The sequence below is a fragment of the Salminus brasiliensis genome, chromosome 3 (genome assembly GCF_030463535.1).
Source record: "Salminus brasiliensis chromosome 3, fSalBra1.hap2, whole genome shotgun sequence".
Taxonomy (NCBI): domain Eukaryota; kingdom Metazoa; phylum Chordata; class Actinopteri; order Characiformes; family Bryconidae; genus Salminus; species Salminus brasiliensis.
In genome coordinates, this window is record NC_132880.1 from 23,490,171 (window position 1) to 23,513,055 (window position 22,885).

Genomic DNA, 22,885 nt, shown 5'->3' on the forward strand with positions numbered 1-22,885 from the left:
TCTCGGTCATGGAGACACGCTGCACTTTCCCCATGTTTGATGTTTTCGGGGCTAAATAACAATTACTTCGGTAGATGATTGGCCTGAAACTATTACAGTAGATAGTCTGCTAATCTTATATCTCCAGTTTCACTTACTTTGCGTATGTGGGGATACTCCAGTATGGGACTTGTGTACCTGTGCTGATATCCAGTATTTTTAATGCAAAGATCTGCCAGTGATGCATACATAAACCTTCAAATTCAATGTAGTTTAAAATTCAAGATAGTTCAGTGCATACGTCCAGCTCAGATCTCGGTCAGATCTTAACATCTGTCTCACAATGATTTTATAATTGATATTTGTAGATTGTAGATTTGTGAATTAATTAGTAATACTGACTAGTGTTTAAGGATGTAGTGTGTATATAATCTAGTTAACAGTCTCAAAGTTATGTATACTCAAAGACCCATGATGCATACTTGGAACCAGCCAGTTGTTGAGCGTGGTTACGATGGATGCTATTCTCCCAAAACAGAAGGGGGAGGAGCTAATCACATCAGGAAAAATTAGGTAAAATAATTTCGGGAAACGATGCTGGTACAGCGGCAACTGCGTCAGCACTCACAGTCCTGTGTAGCCGAACCAGCCAAACCCCCACCATTAAGATTAGTACAAGATATACAATATAATCATGTAGTTTTAGTGTCTAGTGTTCAGTTGGGATGCTGCTAATGTCTTATTGTGCAGTGAAACACTGGAAGCTGTCCTCTACGCTTCCATAGTGACTTACAAGCTAGTGACTTTTAGCAACTTGCAGGCCACACGACCAACCACAAAAGCTAGAACCGTCTACCAGAAAATTGAACTGACCCAAATGTTTTACACAGTCATAGCACCATAATAAGTGTGACTATCTGTCTAATCGCACAACATATAAACAGCAAAAACACGTCTGCCCATAAACTGATAACAAACAAGTTACAAAGACAATATTCGACATCAGTTTGATCTCTGACTAAAATTCCAACCACCGAGTGATGTGTGTGCGAAGACAATATTTTACTTTATTTAAAATATTAATATAACCAGCTAGCCATGTTGATTTTGCCAAATTAATGGCAATGATTTTGACTAATCAACAAACTTGACCTGAGATGATGTGTCCTCCCCACAGTTACCACAACATAAAACTCTTTCTATTTAAAATGGTTAAATTAAATGTGTCCATGTTGTAATAATTTTAGCTGTAGTGATGTTGGTTTATACCACATTTAAACAAGCTTTGGCTGTTACAAAACTAAGACTTTGTGCTGTGAGTCAGCAGCTCGAAGTTTCTACAGAGCTATTGTGTGGTTTTACTTCCTCTGGTGCGCTGAGTCGATGGACTTTAGAAAAGATGTATTGTGGATGAGCATGTCTTGGTGTCTGGGAGAGGCTGACTGTTATTAAAGAATTTCTCCTCCCATTTAAAGTCAACCTTGTTACCTCGTTAGGTCAGCACTGCTCATATTAAGCGAAATTCGGTGCTTTATTATACAAACCAGTCATTTAAAAGCCAAAATCCTGGACTTTTGCTGCCTTCGAATACATATTAGTTTGCTCCGCTACCTCAGATACTCTCTCAGTGTGTTTTTGCTTGGAAATACCTTGTCTGTCGTACCTTGGCAGTGATCACCAGTTCAGAGTTGACTGGAAAGGTGACTGATCAGCTTTTCTCCATTGTCTAAAATGCAGTCAGTGAAGTTGCTTGGTGTCTTCTTTAGTTTTCCATTGGCGCAAGAGGCCTAAAACCGTGTGGAGTTGTTCAGTATCTCTTATTGGCTTGATTATATGGTTTCTGACACTGTAGGCTAAAGTATGCCACCGCTACAAAGATTCACAGCAGTCATTTAACAAGCCTGAATTTGGGCTTTAATCCATGTTTATAGATGATGATTATAGGCATGTGTTATATATATATATATTGATTGGTGAACTGCCCTGTAGGCTCCTGCTGGCTGTGCAGAAATGCACTCCCATAGGTTTGTGGTTAGAAGTTTAGTTAGGAGGTCAGGAGTCAGTGTGATGTGTGCAGGGTGATATGTTTGTGAATGCCGGTGAAGGTCACCGTAGGAATGTAGGGAATGTGCATTAGGGGAGTGCCTCTGATGGAGTCACCTGCTTCAGTCCAGCACATGCACAGGTGTGAGGAGGTGTGGGTCTGTGTGCATGCGTCATCACGCTGGCCCACAAAAGCATTCCTGCTTTCACAACTGACGGATTGAGCAATTTTGTCTGTAGATTCCCCGCCTCAGCCTCGTCCTGCTCTTCTGTCTATGAGCTGGTGCCGGAGTTTGAACAGCTGTGCAGTTTCTCAAAGCCTAACCCAAGCCAAGAGTCCAGAGTGTGTTGCTGGTTATCAGAGCTTTTTCAGAATTTAACAAGGCACATTTTTCATTATCTGACCATTCCTGCCGACACCTGTTATGTAACTCTGTGCAGTAACCCATAACCTCTGCTCCTGTGCTGGCAAAACCAGAGAGAGAGAGCCGAAGGAGCAAAAACAGTCAGGTTTGTTTGTAGTAAAAATGTACAGAACTTGGGACAGTGTGCTTTTATTTTGAAAGACCTTTGCCCACTGCTCATTGGTCGCCTAACACTAACCAAGGAGACCTCGTGGAGCAACGGTAGTGCTTCTGACTCCAGTACAGAAGGTTGCATCTCACGTCGGTGTCACGTCCTTCCCAGGGCAGTGGTGGCTTAGCGGTTACCTGCCACTGTTGGGCCCTTGAGCAAGGCCCTTCTCTGCTCCCTTGGTGCCCCAGCAATGCCTGCCCACCGTTTGGACACATACATACCCACTAGTGATCAAATGCTGACCCCTAATGCACGCTGAACGGATGGGTTAAAGGGGGAGGCCTGATTCCATCGGTGCCCAAAGCTAATCTTGAATATGGGTGTCCTGTCTTGTCGGTATGTGCAAATTTGGCACTTTTGGGCACAAAAGGGTCCCTCTCCATTCCAAACAAAGCAAAGCAGCAGCTCATGGTTATTATTCGCCCAATCTTCAGATAGTATTTTATTTTAATAGGCCTTCATATTACATTGCATAGGTGATCATTGTCCAAATGATCCATAGGGTCCAAGCACTATGCTCCACTATAGAGCTATAGATAGATAGATGTGAGGTTTCAAAAAGACATGGCTTGAGTTTATTATTACGCTCATACATTTAATGAAATTAATAACTCTGGTCTCCCTATATCTGGTCTCAGAATGCAGCTGTTGTTTCTTACTTGCTCATCATTTTCCAGGCCTTGAGTAACGCTGATAAACAAAGACAAATGGATGATAAAAAGAAAAGGAAAATCAAACCCCAAATCAAATGATCACTTAATTTGTTAGAATGAATCTGGGCCAAGCCATGATTGTGTTTAAGGGCCCTTAATGTACTGAAGATCTCTTCCCCATGTCAAGTAGTACTGTTCCATTCTCCCATCAGAGAGAAGACGACACACTCCTACGTTGCCACCCTACCATTGTTGGACGAGCTCCAACCCAACATGATGCTGGTATAGCTAGCTGGAACTGTGGAGAGGCGCTCCGTTACACCACTACCTGTCGCAGTCCACTCTGTGTGTACAGAGGCACTGATGCGTTGGTCGCTGCACACTGTTTATATACAGTAGTTGTTGCTTTTTGCTCACAGACTTTGGCTCATCCTCTCGTCTGAAAGAGAGCAGACGGAACGACGGCACTCCTGGATAATAGCAATTTCTCTGCTAATATAAGTCGATAGCATATTTATCGTGACAGGCCTAGTGTGTGTTGCCATAGGAGGTGTCTCACTGTCACCAGGGATGAATACCACCTGCACAATTAGGTGAGGATCAGTGAAATGCACACCTCCAAGAACTTTTGTTTTTAAACATTTCGGGTTTAAAAACTGATGTGCTGTGGGTGTAGCTGCCTCAGAACCCATTACAGTCCAAATCCTCCAGTCTTGGCCCCAGGCCTCGGGTGTACTCTCCTGCTGTCTGACTGGAAAAGCAGGGCTTGTTTTAGCTGAGGTTAAACTCAAACATGGCCTGGCAGCGTCTGACCGCAGATGCTCGCCTTGGAGTGTCTGAATATAAAAGTGTTGAGCCAGAACTACATTTAGAGGAGCTTAACGTTCCTATGACGTTTCCACACTGAAAAAGCAGGTTGATAACGCCGATGATTTTTTGCTTCCATTTGTGGTCGTTGGAAAGTTTCAACTGGTCTGTTCATCATTAAATGAAACGTAAGGAACAGCAGGTTGTTTTCAAATCCTGTAAATGGTGTTCCAATAATACGGTGAGTTTACAAGGTTGTGATATGACTGCAACAAAATGTTGATTGAGGACCGTTCTTAAGTTATCAGTATTTAGACTGGCTGATCAGACACTCCTATGAAGTTTTCTGTATGTACTATAAATTCAGTACCCATTAATGTGTTTTTCAGTATCTGCTGTAAACAATTCAGTGTCTACTATGAGTTATTCAGTGTGTACTGTCAATAACTGTGAATCTACTATGTGTTGGTCAGTATCTGTGGTGCATTTCTCTGTAAGTGCTGTGATTTATTCAGTGTCTACCAAATGAAATGATCAATGACCTGGATCATACAAATGATCCAGGATCTACTATGAATTGGTCAGTGTCTGCAGTGCGTTTTTCCGTAACTTCCACAAATTATCAGCATCTACTATGAATTAGTCAATATCTGCAGTGCTTTAGTCTGTGTGTCCACTATGAATTGGTCAGTATCTGCAGTGCCTTAGTCAGTGTATTCACTATGAATTAGTAGATACTGAATAATGCACTGCAGATACTGACTATGAATAACTAGCTGCTGTAATTGGTCCAGTATCCACTATGAGTTATCCAGTATCTGCAGTGCATTTTTTTGGTAACTGCTGTAAACGGTTCAGTATCTCCCATGAGTTAGTCAGTATCTACTGTCAACTACGGTTTTGTAGTGAGAAATTGAAATATGGACCCACATACAGACAAATTAAATGTGCATGGTTAATAGGTTCTTAGTTGAGTTGAGGTTGAAGAGGTTCTGTGCTGGTCTGGGTAATCTTCCCCATTACTGTGTCTGGGACAGAAACGCTGGTACTCTGAAGCAGATTTGGCTGTGCCCTGAGCATCTGAGTGTCTCTGGAGAGGGCCTACTCATTTACTGCGAGCCTGTTGAGTGCACGCACACACAAACTAAAGTGTGTTGAACCCTGCAGGGCCTGATATGCACGCTGAAGCAGAACTTGAACCCATCCGCTCATCACGAGTGTTTGGCTGTCATGCTGACCGCATTTTCTCTGTATGAGGCCAAAGGCTGGGGTCGGAGTAAGAGGGCAGCTTTAGTTATATGCTGTACCCTTATCGCTTAGTAGTCCTAATGTCTGTCTGCTTTTGCTCATTCTTATTTTCATCCTAGTGTTTCTAGAACTGGCAGATGGGGAGAAAGTTCTATATTATTCAGTATTGATTATTTTCAATGAGTATTGGTGGCATTTCCTAATGTGTTGCAAAGTAAAAAAATTGGGTGATTTTAAATGAACAAATTAGTGCCCTATATCCAGTTTATCTATATCTGAAGAGTATTAGGAACATTAATTAGACCCTTTCTGACTTTCTTTACTCTCCATTAGTTCTACTATGAAAACCTCAAATGTGTATCACTCTTGACTGCATTTCGGTCCCTGTAACCTCTTTTTCAAGGATTTTATTCTAAACAAAATTTTCTGTCCTCTGATCAGGTGGAGCAATCAAAGGTGTTGGTAAAGGAGGGCGGAGTGCAGCTGCTGCTGACCATTGTGGACACACCTGGGTTTGGGGATGCCGTAGACAACAGTAACTGGTGAGTGCTTAAATGCGTGAGTGAGGCAGGGGTATAAACCTCTGACCTCTGAACAATTTGGTTTTCTTTCTAGTATGACTTTACAACAAATGATTAAGATGATACTTATTCTACTAATACTCCAGTGTATTAAAAAGAAATAAGAAATGTTGAGGGTAAACAATATGCAGAGATTTACTGATTCTGCATTTCTTTCATTTATTCTCAAAATAAGACATTTTAAGAAATCCAGACCAATTAATGTTATTTAAAAAGGTTCAAAATCACGTACGTACTTATTGATAGGGATGTGCATTTTGTGCATATAGAAGAGAAGGTCCAAAACTTGGCTCAGCAAATTAGATCTGTTACTATTGACTGAACCAAACCCTCACTAACCGTAATTTAGTCTGTCCCAGGTGAATTCTAAGGGAGTTGTGGTGTGAACAGGAAATAGTAAGAAATCTCTTCAGTGCTGAACAGGAACAGAAAGAGTACTTGGAGACTTAAAGACTTACAATTAAGACTTCTTCAGAGTTCACTTACATTGTGAACGCGAATAAGCACTGATGTTCACTTTCAGGATCATGTTATTGGGAACTGAGTTTAGCTTATTGAAAATGAAATGCATGTGAAAACACGGTAAATATATATGCTGAAACTAAACCGATGTTTGTGTTCGTCATAGCTGGCAGCCGGTGATCGATCACATCGACAGCAAGTTTGAGGATTATCTCAACGCAGAATCACGCGTCAACCGGCGGCAGATGCCCGACAATAGAGTTCACTGCTGTCTGTACTTTATTGCCCCCTCTGGACACGGGTGAGTACAACACCTCAGCCTCATACACATACACACACCAACATTCGGGGACTCAAAAAGATATTTTGATAATCAATTATTCATAAGAATCAATTGCTAGATATTGATAGATTGCCCCCCGTATTCTTTTGTTGTGGCTTAGTGCTGGAATTCCACTTCCAGACTGTAGATGGAGCCCAGGAGCATAATACTGCTTAATTTGACTCTATTTAGAAATTAGAGTTGTCTCATGTACACATAGTTATGGAGGTCTTAAAACATGCCATGGACATAAATAGCCTGTTCTGAATTCCCTGCACTTGTGATGGAAAATCGTTCACAAATGTTCTTCTATCCCAACTGCAACTATTTAGCCCTGCTTACTCTAACTGGAGTTTATAAGGAATGTTTCAGATTGGACTTCAGAAAATTGGCCTAAACCAACACAAATGGGAGGAGTGGAAGGAAAATGTAGGATGTGGGTCTGTATAGAAAACTGTCGAATCAGTATTTAGGTAAAACCTGCTTTTCATACCCAGTTTAACACTTATTGTGTAGATCAGATTGCTCAGATACATTGCGCTATGTAAGGATAGCTTGTTTAGAAACGCTAGAAACACTGATGGATTCGGACACTTCCTCATCAGCAACATGTGCCCGCGTCCACACCGTCACATAAACAAGTGTGTGAGTGGCTGAGCTGTGTTTGAAGCTCCGTACACACACTGAATTCTGAATCCGCATAAGCAATGTGCTGTTCATGGAATAATCTTTGACCGTTACGTTGCTTACAAACATAAGCTTCCCATTAGCGAACTACACGGGAAAATGTCTGAAATTCACAGCGTTCACTGGCTCGGAACGATCGCTTGTTTATATGAGCAAACGTCATCGGCTCAGTTTCTTTCCACTGGCAACTTGGTAGCGTTGCTTAGTAACAAGAGACTTGCAATGCATTTTGGTCCTCATTCAGCTGATGTAGCGAGCTGTGATGTTTACCAGTGCATTGTGGGAAATTTTCATGCCCTCCAACTCACTTTTTTTGCTGTTCTTTAAATTCCACTTTTCGATTCAGACACCCGCAATAACAATGGCCGACATGGTCATTAGGTCATTATTGCTGTAAAATGTAAATGAGGAGTAATTGCAGTCACAGATATTGTGTTGCCAAAGGTTGCTATGCTGTTTGTAGCTGAAATGACAATAAAACCCACTTGACTTGACTAACTAAGCAGCATACAGAGTACACAGTGAAACGAAACAACGTTCCTCCAGGACCATGGTGCAACATAGACAGTGCATAAAAAACACAAGTGCAACACAAACAAGTGCGGACAGACAACACAACACAACACAGACAGAGAATAATAAATAATTGCCGGTAGTGTGCAAATTCTGCAATGTGTAATAAATATTGAGTCCAGTGAGGTAGTAAAGTTATTAGTGCAAATGCTTTGTGCAAAAAAATGCTTCCCATTTTATCTGAGAGAGAGAGAGAGAGAGAGAGAGAGAGAGAGAGAGAGAGAGAGAGAGAGAGAGAGAGAGAGAGAGAGAATGTAACAGAAAAGACATCAGTTGAGAAGTCTGATGGCTTGGGGGAAGAAGCTATTGCAGAGTCTGGTCCTGTTGGACCGGATACTGCGGTACCTTCTTCCTGATGGCAGGAGGGAGAACAGTCTGTGTGAAGGGTTGGTGGAGTCATCCACAATGCTGGTTGCTTTGCGGATGCAGCGGGTGGTGTAAATGTCCATGACTGAGGGGAGAGAGACTCCGAGGATCCTCTCAGCTGTCCTCACAATGCGTTGGAGGGTCTTGCGGTCAGAGGCTGTGCAGGTCCCAAACCAGGCAGTGATGCAGCTGCTTAGGATGCTCTCTATGGTCCCTCTATAGAAGAGGGTGAGGATGGGTGGAGGGAGACGGGCCTTTCTCAGCTTCTGGAGGAAGTAGAGATGCTGCTGGGCTTTCTTGGCTGTAGAGCTGGTGTTCAGGGACCAGGTGAGGTTCTCCGCTAGGTGGACACCAAGGAACTTGGTGCTCTTGACTATCTCCACAGAGGAGCCATTCATGTTGAGCGGAGAATGGTCGTGTCTTGTTTTCCTGAAGTCAACAACCATTTTCTTGGTCTTCTCTTTAAGTACTAATTATGTAAAGCTGCTTTGTGACGACAACAGTTGTAAAAAGCGCTATACAAATAAATTTGACTTGACTGACTTGACTTGACTCTACATTCCAGTGAAGGTTGTTGACTGTACACCAGTCTGTCGGCTGCTGCACCTCCTCTCTGTATGCTGACTCGTCACCTTTGCTGATGAGACCCAGCACAGTTGTATCATCTGCGAACTTTATGATGCTGTTAGAACTGTGTTTCGCAGCACAGTCATGAGTCAGCAGGGTGAACAGCAGAGGACTTAGTACACTTAGTTACTGGATCTCTTTGAACTTAACAGACTTCAAGCTGCTTTGCTGCTTTCGTGGCTGGCAGATTCCTTCAGGCTTTCAGTGTTATTATTCATTACTTCACGCTTTCTTGAGTCAGAACAGTAGTTTTGAGAGTGCAGGGCAGAATTGGCCCAAACCATAAATCATCTTGTAACTCTGTCATAACTGTTTTTGCTGAATATCCTCTTTCAGCCCCTCCAGGCCTCCCTCCTGTCTCGGCTCAGCATCTAAGATAAAGCTTGGGGCGGCGACTTATCCGATTTTGGCAGACATCAGTCGGAATCTAAAACCCCTGCCTGCGTCTAACGAGCTGAAACGCACCAGCTGACCCCCTTAAGTCCGGAGCGCGTCTCCCTCAGACAGCCGCTGTAGAGGAGTTTGAGCTTCAGGCCTCCACCCATCCCTCCCTCTACTGAACAACAACACGATGTCTTCACATACACACACACACACACACACACACACACACACACACACACACACACACACACACACAGGGAGGGGCTCGGAGAAAAAGGAAAAACATTAGTGCAATCGTTCCGTTCCTCTTACATGTGTGTGTAGGACACCAAGAGAACAGGAAAGACATTAGTGTATTTGTTCCGTCCTCGGTGTGTCAGTTTGGCTCGTGTTCAGCGCCGACTCAGTGCGTCACGCTCCAGCTGGACGCGCACAGCTGGACACGCGCGCACACACACTGGCCGCCCCTGTGCTCATTGTGACGGCGGCGCTCTACTGTAATTGGTGGAGAGGTTTCTGTATGTCAAGTGTCTGGACTAGAGCTTGAATCAGGCCTACAATTGTGGGCTGAATTTAATCCCGCAAGTACCTTTTCTCCACCAAGGTATTTCTCCATGGTTTGAACCCTGTAGCTGGTCTCTGCACTGCGTAGACAACTCTGGATGAGTGGACCAATAGCAATGCTCTAAATGACTTAGAATGGAAGTCAAAATAAAATAAGAGTTTATTCTAAGTTCATTTTTGCCTTCTGAAAAGTCTTCATTTTGAAGATGCATGTCTCCGGCATCAGGCGGCACTCGTAACAGTTTGGTGTAATAATAACTTTGTTAGAGAGCTTTAAGAGCCATTCAACTTTCCAGACGTGGGTTCCCGTTCACCACGGCTGTAAACAGTTCTAAACAGTTTCACGCCAATGATTTGGTTCAAATAAGGCAATATATATATATATGAATGAATGTCAGCAACTTTATTATTTAAAAATGTAGAGAAATCCAACAAGTGCCTTGCCCAAAACAAACCTTCTAAAGAGGTGATGGACATTTCTGTAGACTGAAAGCAGGCGCAGGTACGGCTGCTCCTCTTTATAGGCTGCAGATGCAAGTTTACTGCACCGCAGTGCTGAACAGCTGCCGTGTGAGATCAGCCGAACAGCGGAATGGGAGTAAAACTGATACTTTACAGCTGAGGTGTAAAGAGACCCACAGAGACTCTAAAGCGTAGCAGTTCAAGCCATCGCCACCAGCTTACCCTAAATGCATTCGATCAGCCTTGACATGTGTGGTGTCTTGACCTCTGCATGAGGACTTATGCAGCGAGCAAGTCATGCAAGCTTGAACCTAACAAAATATAGGCAGGGTTGCATTTTGGGTAAACCATCGCTTTAACATCTCTCTTCTGTTCGCCGTTCTTATTCTTTCAGACTGAAGCCGCTGGATATTGAGTTCATGAAACGGTTACATGAAAAAGTGAACATCATCCCCCTCATCGCCAAAGCTGACACACTGACTCCAGAAGAATGCCAACAGTTCAAGAAGCAGGTGTGTTTGTGTACAATGAAGTGTGTGTATCTCCACCTCTACTGTGTGCTGGAAGTAGGTTCTCATGACCTTAATGTAAACCCATTGGCCGATTTTCCGGATCTGCGGTATAGGCTACTGTAACGTTCTATGTTATTGTAGGTTCTTTATGGTGTTCAGGATCTGATCATTTTCATATTACGAGACGCTTTGTAATTCGCTGGTATACTGGGGATGTACTTCCTGCCTAATATTCAGCCGTCCTTAAGTGTTATGTGTGGATGATTAGCGTGAGACTGCAGGTTTACCTTATAGGTGACTGCATTGTGCTGGTTTTATAAGGCTACAGTCCTGCTAGAATAAAAAATGTGATCACTAAATTGTTAGCCTGCATGCCATATCCCCAGACTCCGGAAAGAGCGCAATCGGGCACCCGTGCATATCTCTAATAAAGCTCTCTCCCCTAGTGTGTGATTGCCCAAATACCGATAAACAATCAGGCTGTTTTTCGAATGGTCACTATAATGCACAGAAGTTTGTGTGTGTGTGTGGCTAAGTGCCCAGTTTCCTGTCCGTGTCGTATTGACTGACCTGTTTGAGCAGAGATGTGTGACTTGCCCTACATCAGAACTTTAAACAGGACAGTGAAACAAGCGGAACATCAGCAGACACACACACAGTAACAGCATTTAACTCCTAAGTGGAGTAAAAGCAGTGTTTTGCGTATTTATTTGTATGTTGTCGATCGCCGCCACAAGATACACTGATCTGTCGGCACTTATAGTTTTAGAGAAAGCTTCTCTTGAACTGTAACAAAACCCAGAAACTGTTTACATGTGCATCTCTCTCATCGTACATTTTCTCCCTTATTTCTGACTTCCGTCCTCTTTTTAATGTTTATATTGTGTGTTCTGTCACACTCTGCAGATAATGCGAGAAATCCAAGAGCATAAAATCAAAATCTACGAATTCCCGGAAACTGATGACGAGGAGGAGAATAAACTGGTGAAAAAGATTAAGGTTAGTATGTTCTTGTTGTACGGGACAGCATTTATCATATGTAGATTATTTGAGATTTGTGAGCAAGTTGAAATGGATACAATGCACCAGCCAAACACATTAATAATTAAAACACACATTAGGAAGTCCTGGATTTTTCATTAATACTTTATATACAATGATTGGTGGCAGACCCCCACCACTAGATAACACTGCTCTGATTGCATAAATATTCAACTTTTCTTTTACTCAGATTTTATTTCTATCATTGTGTGTTTATTGTTGACAGTGTTGCAATATATTGAAGATGTCTTTGCAACACACAGTCCTAAATATACCCAATATGAAGCACTCAGAAAAGCATATTTTGACATTTGTTTATCACAATAATCCTAAAATCTCATTATATTGTTCAACTCTAACTCCAGTGCTCCAAATATGCCTCCAGCATGGCACTGCTTCAGTCGACTTCTGACCACTTAGGAAGCAGAAACACTGTTTGGCCCATGTAGCTAAGCACAGGAAGCAGGCAATCAATGATGCTTCCCTTTAGTAACCCATTAGAGAAGTAGGTCAAATAGAGACACACTCTCTCACTCGCTCATACACAGTGCTAACACAGACGGACCTGCACACGTTAAAGCCTGATTTAGGCCTCTGCATAGATGCATGTATGCGTAAGTATCTGGTGACACATTTGCATGTAAAATATAAAGGCATGCTCGTTGTGGAGCAACTCTCCTTGTTTGGAGAACTTGGAGGGGTATGTTTACATTACTGTACTTTTAAAGTCAACCAATTGCAACTTGCTCCATTTTGATCTGGAATTGTTCTGGCTCACGTATTCCCCAACCCCCCTCGATGAATTTAAGCCTGTTTGAGTTGATCCTGATTTGCGATGAGCTTTATTAGGCGTTCATTAGGTATCGTCCATCTCCATCCCTCCTCAGTTGCGTTGATTAACACTTTACTGTAATATACTTTTCACGTGTTTTGCATTTATTAATTTGGGTTTTTTAATATTACATTTTATTTATTTACTTATTTTTATCTTGCAGGATCGGCTGCCTCTGGCAGTTGTTGGCAGTAACACCATCATAGAGGTGAATGGAAAGCGTGTAAGAGGAAGGCAGTACCCCTGGGGTGTGGCTGAAGGTAACAGGGGGTGGGGCATGTCTGAAAATGCATGTTTTTTGTTTGTTTGCTTGTTTGTTTATTTTTCTTTATTTTTGTTTTTTTGTTGTGTTTTTTAACACCTTGCCAGAATGTGAACTTCTACAGCAAAATTTTGCACGTATAGTCACATGGCTTCACCCTGTCCGATTTGCGTCTTGGAAGCAAAATGGAGAACTGAGGTGGTGCTGGCTTTGGTCCTAAGTCTTCTACCAGAGGGAGGAGGGGTCAGCTATTATCCCTCTGTTTTAAATCTTCTGAAGCATTAGAGTACACCTGAAAATCTTCTCTGCTTTCTTGATTAAGCGCTAGACTTCAAGCTTGTTCTTGTGAGGTGAAGGTTCTAAACCAGGTGGTTATAGATGATGTGAGGATGGAGTTGATGATCGGCGTGTAGAGCTGGATCATCAGGGCTGGAGACAGGTTGAATGTATTCATATATCTTAGGAAGATCTCTGCCGAGTTCTCTTCCCTTGGCTATGAAGGCAGTGTTGCCTACCTAAATCAGCTCTCAATGGATATGGCGATGCCCAGGAACTTGAGGTTATGACTGGTGGCATTTGCTGCTGCACCAATAGAACCGCTGCTTAACTTCCTTTCTGTAAGCAGACTTGTCACCTTCGGTTAAGAAGCAGGCCGTCTGCAGATTTCAGGATTTTCACAGGTTGCTCTGTGCGGATACAGAAATTCAGTAATTGGTGTAGAGGCTGATGAGCAAGGGTGAGAGTACACAGTAAGAGCGAGTCAGAGGGACTGTAGGTAGATTTATAAAATCTACAGATGTTCTACAGCTTCTTCCCGTCTCACGTTAGGCTGAGTCAGTGTGAAGTGGGAGGATGCAAAACACCTAGTGAAAAATGAACGGAGTCGCATAGCACGCAGGAAGTGAGAGGCTGCACACACTTGAGACAGGAAGCTCCTGTATAGTTGTCACAGTCCTCATTAGAAAACCTCCCCACAGCTCTCTGAAACCTGTTAAGACGTTACATAATATATGCTGCACTGTGGAAGCAACCGACCGGTTGAGACCACTGACGTGTGTTGCATGTGTGCGTTTGTGGGGGAGAACTTTTAATTATATATATATATTTAATGGTGTGAACCTTAACATCAACCTTAACATGAGACTACCAGCAATCACCAAAGTCCTTTGAGAACAGCAGTAGCTGCATGTTCCACCCACTGACTGTACAGATCATATCCACTCTCATATCCAGTGATATCTCATATCCAGCCTCATTTTTGCTGTCAGAACAGCCTCATTTCTGCAGGTCATGGATTCTGCAAGACTGTGTGGCCTGTGTTTTATAGAAATGTCACAACATTGCTGCAGAAGCTCATGTTCTGCATTTTGGATGTACTTTTAGGTTCAGATCTGGACGACATTTGCTTTGTGACCTGGTGAATATCATGCTGAAAGTGGACTAGATTAGAAGGTGAAGGGCTAAATTGTTACCATAGAGGGATGCAAATTGTCAGCGACAACACCCATATAGGCTGTGCTATTCAGGCGATGACTGACTGCTGATTGCCATTTGAAGACATGCCTATTAATACCAAAGTTCATGTATAGATTTGCTACGGAGCCAGTTATAAACCATTGGCTACGTTTTTGGAATGGCCGCTATTTATAATAAATGTGAGCTCTCAAAAGGACTTGAATTTGCATGGCTATTAGATTTTCCACATCTTTTGCTGTTTTTATATATAATATATCCTCCTTATCTTTCCCTTTATGACCCAGAGTGATACCTGGAAAACTTGACCCAAGTCCTGTCAACAGCGTGAAGTGGGGTCAGCACTTCTACTTCTCAAGAGTTCCGTCTTCCTAAGGCTTGAGAAGAGCCGTTTAGATAACCGAACTGGGTCAGGATCATCACATGGCACAGCAGATCAGCCTCTGAGAAATAGCTGGGCTGTTTCCGTGTGTATGTGGGCGTATCTGTCCAGTGCACCCTCAGGCCCCGTATAGGCATTTCTACAGTGATACTGCTGCCGAGTGTGTGTCCTTAGAAGGGGTTTCGAGTGACTGAGATGGTTTTGACAGGCAGCATGTAAGCTTAAAATGTCATGTGGGTGTGTGGCAGGGGGGTGGCTTTTCAACAGCTACACTTCAGATAGCACATTGATATTTGGGGCGGGGCTCCAGTGCCCTCTGGTGGATGTGTAGTGTGTTGCAGTGAATTGCTTGTTTAAAGGGCTCATATTTCATTCATACTTTTTAGTTTTTTGTTTGTATTTTATATTCTTCCTCTTCATGAAGTTCCCTTATGATACACTTCTAGGCACTACAGTCCTTCAAAACAGGTGTCTGGTCCACATTCGGCAGGTCAACAAAGTGCTTTGCGTGTCTCTTGTTAAAGTGTAGTGGGTCACATGGTTGTTCCATGTGGCAGACAGGGGTTTGATTTCCTGGTCAAGGTTAGGTTAGTTTTCCTAACACCTACATTTAGCTTACCTGTGTCAACAGCCTGAGCTCTTGGTTCCTAAATGAGGAACTTTTGTCTTGTGCAAACAGCAAATGCTGTGGAGCTAAAGGCAGGTGCTCTTGCTGGGTTTTTGTTTTGTTTTAGCTTTGATTTCCAGATAATATTATTTGACGTGGCTTCCATTCAAGGATATGACTGTGGTTAGATGTTCAGCGAAGCGATGCATTCTAAAGCACAGGAACTGAACTGAAACATGGGAAGGAAAAAAATGCTTATTTTTCAGTCAGATGCAGTCTGCTAATTACGACGGTGAAATATGTTTTCAGCAGATGAGGAAATCAAGGTGTGGCTCAGGCTATTTTTGTGCGTTTTGCTTGCGAATATGGGTGGTGGCACCATCACAGGCTGGATGCTTGGTGTACAGCATAACGACCGAACAAACAATGATACCCGAGTTAGGTGTCGCTACAGAGGCACTACTGGAATGTAGCCTGTGCCGTCTCTTACGGCTCTCTCCGTCATATTCATGCAGCAGGCATTCTGCGAATTACATCACACGCAGGGTGCGAACAGCGTTTGTAAGCATGTAAAACCAATTGATCCTGGTCTGTAAAGATACTGTCCTTTACCTGCCGGCTGGCTAATATAATAGACTGTACTGGATTTAGTGTAATTAGCTTGTCCCCACCCACAGCTTATTGTGAAGCAGTAAACAGAATGACTCATGTCAGTAAGGTTACTAATATGCTAGTTGATCTTTCAGCTTGCTTTTTACTTTAGCAAATATGAATGAAAGCACAAGAAAGCACTGAAAATAGGTGACGTTGTGTATTATGACGTAGCATTAGATTACTGTATCAGTACTTCTACAGATAGCGTGGTAGACCATGTGCTTCTCACCAGAAACCCCCCTTTTTTCCCCCAGACCTGTCGTTAATATTTTTCTTTTCCTTCTGTTTTTAGTTGAAAATGGAGAGCACTGTGATTTCACAATCCTACGAAACATGCTCATCAGGTATGTACATGTATAATGTAAAAGCTTCGGGCCTAAGCAGATTTCAGAAATTCCGGTCTGTCCACCCAGGCTGAAACAAGCCTGTTGGTCAGCGTGTAAAGAGCACCTCCACGTGCCCACCACCACATGCTGCAATAGGTGATTTGTTCTGCTGCCCTCTGCTGTCCTTCTGCTTTGATCATTTACTGTGGTCTCTGGTTCTTGTTTGCAGAACCCACATGCAGGACCTGAAGGATGTGACTAATAACGTCCACTACGAGAACTACCGCAGCAGGAAGCTCGCTGCAGTCACCTACAACGGTGCTGACAACAACAAGAACAAAGGCCAGCTCACCAAGTGAGTGTTTGTGAACGTGTTTTCACATCTGAGCGCATTGTGAATATGTACATCGAGCAACCTGTGTGTTCGAAACACCTTGACCCTGGTTTGATCAGAAACACCCACCATATAGGCTCATTTGGTAGGTTTGCAGTTACAGAGTAGGCTGTAGGCTCTGTTGATGCCATAGCAATATGTACGCTCACTGGCCACTGTAGTCTGCTGCCCATCTGTTGTTGCACAGTTTGGTTCTGCTGCTCTTGGCTGGATATTTGACACTGACTTGTGTTTAAAACTGCAGCAACAAAAAGAACCAAAATAGTGCGGTAAGAATAGCAGTGGCCCTCTTGAGCCGTCTTAGCAGTTTGCAACACTTGTATTTATATGAAGGACCATCAATAAGAATGCCGCCAAAAATGAGTAAGTAAGTAAACAAATGAGTGGCATCAATATGGGGCACGGCTTTGTAAAACATATATATATATATATATAAAATGAAGAAGGAAGTGTGTACTTGCTAGTTATAAATAAATAAATGCCAGTGTGTAAATGGGGAAGTAATTTATTATATATATGATTTTTAATACCTTTATGAATACCTTGGATTCATTTGTAGCATTCCTAATTTTGTTAGGTTTATTAAGTCATTTATTTTTGTTTTGGCAAATCCAATCGTACATTGTGTTATAAACCATAGTAAACTATAGTAATTGTTTCAGTATACTTGATTAGTCCTTCAGAAATCCCTGTAATGTTGCTGTAGATTCCTGTTATATGGACTTGGAGCACACTCGTAACAAAAGGTTAGTGTCACTGCTGTGATGAGAGTGATCCACCACAAAACAATGTGTTTGCTCGGTGGCCCTGTGGTCTTCCTTTTCTATTAACTAATGCAGTAAAGAAATTGTACAGATGGGCTACAGTCTGTAGCTGGACACCTACCCAATGCACCTGTGATGGGTGTTCCTGATAAAATTCCCAATGACTGTAACACAACGTAGGAGTAGCAGAGTGGACACTTGAAGCTAAATGATGGTATTAGAGTGGAATTAATCATATCGTTTTTCAAACTGAGGTCTCGCCACAGAGCGTACGACTTTCATAATAATGTAAGTGAAGATCCTATAAAACGGGCTTCGGAGTCAGTTTACAGCCTTTCACTTTTTTACATAAGTGAAGCTAAAGGCTGCAGTGCAAGTTAACCCTCTATCAGGCTTATGTTTTTTCCAGCTGACCTACAGAATGATGTCTTGCATAACTTTACCCTAAGCAGATTCTTCATCTGTTTCATCCATTTAGCTTTTTAGCGTTGATTAAACATTACAATTATTGTTCTTTTTGTTTTTCTCCACACAACGCGCCTGTTATTAGAATATGCCCATATTCAATTTCCGACACCCATCCCTAGTCAAGGAGCCAGGCTTTCTAATGCACCAAGTGGCCTGCTACTTTATCACAGTGCTGAATCGGCTAACTCCGCACCCGCACGCACACACACAAACACACACTCCACTGCTACCACTAACTCCCTACTCATCCAGCCCTCAAAGCCACTCCTGCCTAATGAACCCACAGCTCCAGCCAAGCGTCCACAGCTAAGAACAGAAAGGCACGGGCTTGGCAGGAGGGCGTCAGCAGCATGCTAAAGTTTTTGTGTTTTTTGTTTTTTTTTGTTCTCGTTTTAGATTTGACACAGTTGAAGGCATGTAAGTGGCTCGCTTCAGTTCACCGTTTAGAACCTGTTACACACTCCTCTGCCTTCTTTTGCCCTCGTTTTTCTCCCTTTTTCTCCCTGCTCCCTGCTATCTGTACAGTAGGTGCCCAGATTCAAGCAGCAGCTTTGGCCTCCGTCAGTAGGAGGAGCTTATCTGGCTCTACAAGAACAGCTTAGTAGGAAGGATTCGGGTTAAATTTCAATGGCTTTTCTGTTTGCCGTAATGATGCTCACCTGCTAATATTAAGAGTAACTCAGAAGGTAGCTTAATTACCGCATCCACGCATAGCTGTGCTCTTTAGTGGAGGCGTATGCAAAAGTTTGTGCACCCCTGACGATCAAATGACTGGTTGTTGTTTTATGTCCTACATGCCATGCCATGCCATGCAATATTATGCTAATTTTGTCCAATAGGTTAAAGTAAGCAAGTAAAATTCACAGTATAAGTAGAGGATGGAACTTTTTTACAGTCAGAACATCAGCAGTGCTTGTCATTTGACCAGGTGTTCCCAAAGTTTTGCATATGGCTAGATGAGTTCTTTTTTTAGGTATGTTCAGTGTACCAGCATCGTATTCTGCTGTAGTTCAGCTTGCTTAAAGTTTACTAAGCTAGCTGCGCACACACATATATATATATATATATATATATATATATATATATATATATATATATATATATATATATATATATATATATATATATATATATATTTATTATAGGGTAAATATATATTTCAGTATATATACCCTCAAATACCCCAGACATACTGTATAATATACAGTAATCTCTGCTAATGATCAGTGTTGATACCAGTGTGTTGAGCTTTTGCGCAGTTCACTAACCTTGCTACAGCTTTGCTCACTAATGCAGGCTCTCAACAAGGTTAACCCCTTTAGCTTTGGATCCCAAAGCCTTCCCACATCACGGGTTTCCCCCTTTCCTTTTTTTCCCCCTGCTCTTCCCTCTGCCCAACAGGTGGATATTCACTGGGTGTTTTTGTTTTTGGTCTCTTTTTTTCACTGCAACAGATCAAACTGATAACTGTGTATCTGTGCATGTACCTGTGTGTTTTGCACCTGTGTGTGGGGTGTGTGTGCGCGTGCAGGAGTCCTCTGGCACAGATGGAGGAAGAGAGGAGAGATCATGTGACTAAGATGAAGAAAATGGAGATGGAGATGGAGCAGGTGTTTGAGATGAAGGTCAAGGAGAAGCTCCAGAAACTGAAAGACTCTGAGGCAGAGGTACAAACATCGTTCAACAGCAGCACTGTTAGCGCTTAGTCATGATTCGTTCATCTGAAAGTTCTAAAAGTAGTTGAAAATGTCATATTAACTCTGGTCTTAACAATATAACCCTATAATAAACCATCAAACTGCGACTAAATTTATGATGCACACAAGTTTGTCATTTGCCTTGACCAGCTTTTAACCCTGCACGTCTGCTCCTTTAGCTGCAGAGACGTCATGAGCAGATGAAAAAGAACCTGGAGGCGCAGCATAAGGAGCTGGAGGAGAAGAGGAGGCAGTTTGAGGAGGAAAAGATCAACTGGGAGACCCAGCAACGTCTGGTGGAGCAGCAGAAACTCGATGCCTCCAGGTATGTAGAACTGGGCCTGATTGCTAAAAGTTGCTTTGCAGATAAATCAGCTGACAATTAAGATCCCCAGGTTTATCAGCCTTTCTACAAAAATCTCCCCATCCAAAAAATGTCCCTAAGCCAGCCAGCAGGGGGTGCTAACACTTCAGAGTTGAAGTGCCTAGACAGTCCTATAGATAGTGCCAAGCTGAAGCCCATTTTCTTACCGTGTCGTTCACGCTGCAGGTCTCAAGAATCTCTCATAGACTCTAAACCTGCCCCCACGTTCCTGATCAGGCAGAGAATGTGGGGGGGGGGCACATTCAGGAATGCAGTGGTCTTTTGAGCTACAACCGAACATGCAGTTACGTATGAGGAGTTCAGAGAGATGAGAGATCAGCCCCTAAGAGTTCATGTTATTTAGTGTCATGTTAGTTAGATTATGAGGGTTCTTTTAAGCAGCTTGTTCCAGCAGGTAACCATCAGGGTTGTCGTGTTCCCAGAGTTTTTCTTCCTATACCGTCGTATCGCATTCTGATCACTATGCTCAATCACAAGCAAGACTGAAAAAACATGAAATACTAGCTTAACGAAACTGCAGTGTTTGTCAGGTGTAATTTACAATACTCATTTTTCGGAGCATATTACGTTATATTGAGTGTAATATTAATCAGTTATCCGGCTTTAGATCAAATTCGGTCATTAAAATCAGAATCCGTATCGATGACCCTTTTCTAATCGGTCATGCTGTAATACACACCAAGCCGTAGGGCTAGCTTAGTTAGGGTTGTTTGGAGGTGCCGTTATCTCTGCTTCTTATCCTCTCTCAACTTCTTGTTCTCCTCAGGACCTTGGAAAAAAACAAAAAGAAGAAGATCTTTTAAAGTGTCGGGACCACCACCATGTACTAGTTGCCAATAAAGCCAGCCTGGACTGTCTGTCAGTCGACCAAAAAGAAAAATATCGCCTCTTGATTTTACCTGGTGTTTGTCTGTCTGTCTGTCAGTCTGCGATGAGACGACAGCTTCAGGGTTTAAGGCGGTAAAAGGAGGAGGAGGAGGAGGAGGAGGAGGGCGTCCTGCTTAAAGTTTTACAGATTAAACTCGGCCTACAGATAAAACTATTGTTGCGTTGACTTTGTCCACCCTGAAAGCTCCTAACAGCCGTGCACTAAAACCTCCCCAGACCCCCGAGCCTGCACAATCATTTTGTATGATCCCTAATTTATAAAGCGCCCACGTTTCCGCTGCAGACGAACACACACACACACACCCCAGTGTAATCAGAGCAATCATTCAGGATAGGGAATTAAGCAGTTCCTGATGAGTATGATGCATGTTTGCTGTTCTTCAGACTCTGTGTGTGTGTGCGCGCACATATGTGGTCGCTGTTGTTTTAGTGGCGGAGTGTTTTGTGCGCAAGACCCACTGTGTAATGTTTTAGCATTCTGAAGGCTGCCCTCCTCCTCCAATACTGACAGACTCCATCCTAAACCTAAAGGCTGAAGTACACCTCAGGCGATTCATTTGTTTTGTTTTTTTGTTTGTTTGTTTTCTCCTCCTTTTTCTTTCATTTTTTTAATTATAAAAAAACAAACTCTCTTTGCAGCTTTTTTTTTCCCTTTCTTAATTGTTAAGCTCTTCCATATTGTGTAATTTAAGTTATCTAGCCTTGGACCGCATTGTATAACTTTTGTTTGTTTGTTTTGATTTTTGTCTCTTTTTTTTCCCCCTCCCATCTTATATATCTGCCCTGCTACAGTACTTCTGTTGTTTGTCGTTTACGGAGACGCTGTGTGCTAAAGTGGTAGCATAGCCATTCACAGAGCCTTTATAAATGTGTCATAATGTGGCCTAGAAGTTTCCTTATTAATTACTATGTTTTTTGTTATGTTTTTTTTTTTGTTTGTTTTTTTTTTAACAGCATTAGGATGAATGAGACGTCGCTCTGTTCGTATAGACCACTTGTAACGTCGCTTGTGCTGGTATTGTACGATATCGGCTAGAACCAGGAAAGTGCGACTTTCGCGATTACAAAAATTGCAATTGACTTTGTATAATAGAGGAAACTGCAATAGGAAGTGTGCATATGGAATTTTGTATGAGGGAATTTGTATTTTTTCTTTTTCTTTTTTTTTTATCTTTTTATTATGACGCATTTATAAGCATGCACCTGTCTCGCAATGACTGCCACCTACAGTGTCTCCTTTTTTCTCTTGTTTGTTAAATGTGTGGTGAGCTGCTTTTATAGCTGTTACTTTAACACCTAAATCAGAAACCGCTGACTCCTGGCTTTTTTTTTTCTCTCTCTCGTTTTGGTACTACGTCCCTATAAGCCTTTTAATAGCGTCAGTCCTCCAAACTCCCTATTACACACTTCCCATATTCTCTCTTAAAACTCACTGCCAGGTGGTGGCGCTGCTGCTTTGGCTGTTCCTGATTGGCCTTTGAGTAACAGCTCTGTTATGTTCTGTTGGAGCTCACGCTCAAGAGTTTGGTCGTGTTCAAAAACAGCCACATTTAGCTTTTGGTTATTTACGGCATCTATATTTTCTATTTGTCTTCAATTTTTCTTTCTCCCCATTTCTGTCATTTTTATTGTACAAAGTCACGTAATAAAACTGTGATGATACCACTTCATTTGAAGGCAGTGACTTGGTGTTTTGTTGTTGGTGGTTTTTAATCATGCCTATTATTAAGTTGGACATATTTATAAAAAAAATTTCAAAGCCAGTTTAAGGTCAAGTAACAGTTGTACCAATACTGAACAGCAGAGGGCAGCATGTGCACACTTCGCAATGCTTGAACCAACAGCAATGGTCTAAAAATGCTTACA

General features: G+C 42.4%; 1 protein-coding gene across 2 annotated transcripts in view; it reads left to right on the forward strand.

The window, feature by feature from the left end:
- Positions 1-22,684, forward strand: part of LOC140551858 (septin-7) — a 43,445-nt gene extending 20,761 nt beyond the window's left edge. The window contains exons 4-14 of one of the 2 annotated variants that reach the window (XM_072675614.1): positions 5,748-5,848; positions 6,516-6,650; positions 10,729-10,846; positions 11,753-11,845; positions 12,883-12,979; positions 16,390-16,441; positions 16,653-16,778; positions 18,446-18,466; positions 19,581-19,716; positions 19,926-20,071; positions 20,898-22,684. In XM_072675614.1, the coding sequence (XP_072531715.1) occupies positions 5,748-5,848; positions 6,516-6,650; positions 10,729-10,846; positions 11,753-11,845; positions 12,883-12,979; positions 16,390-16,441; positions 16,653-16,778; positions 18,446-18,466; positions 19,581-19,716; positions 19,926-20,071; positions 20,898-20,934 (1,062 nt within the window). In that variant the 3' untranslated portion in view covers positions 20,935-22,684. The remainder of the gene's footprint in view (positions 1-5,747; positions 5,849-6,515; positions 6,651-10,728; positions 10,847-11,752; positions 11,846-12,882; positions 12,980-16,389; positions 16,442-16,652; positions 16,779-18,445; positions 18,467-19,580; positions 19,717-19,925; positions 20,072-20,897) is intronic. The other variant, XM_072675615.1, reaches the window with a different exon arrangement.
- Positions 22,685-22,885: the final 201 nt, after the last annotated feature.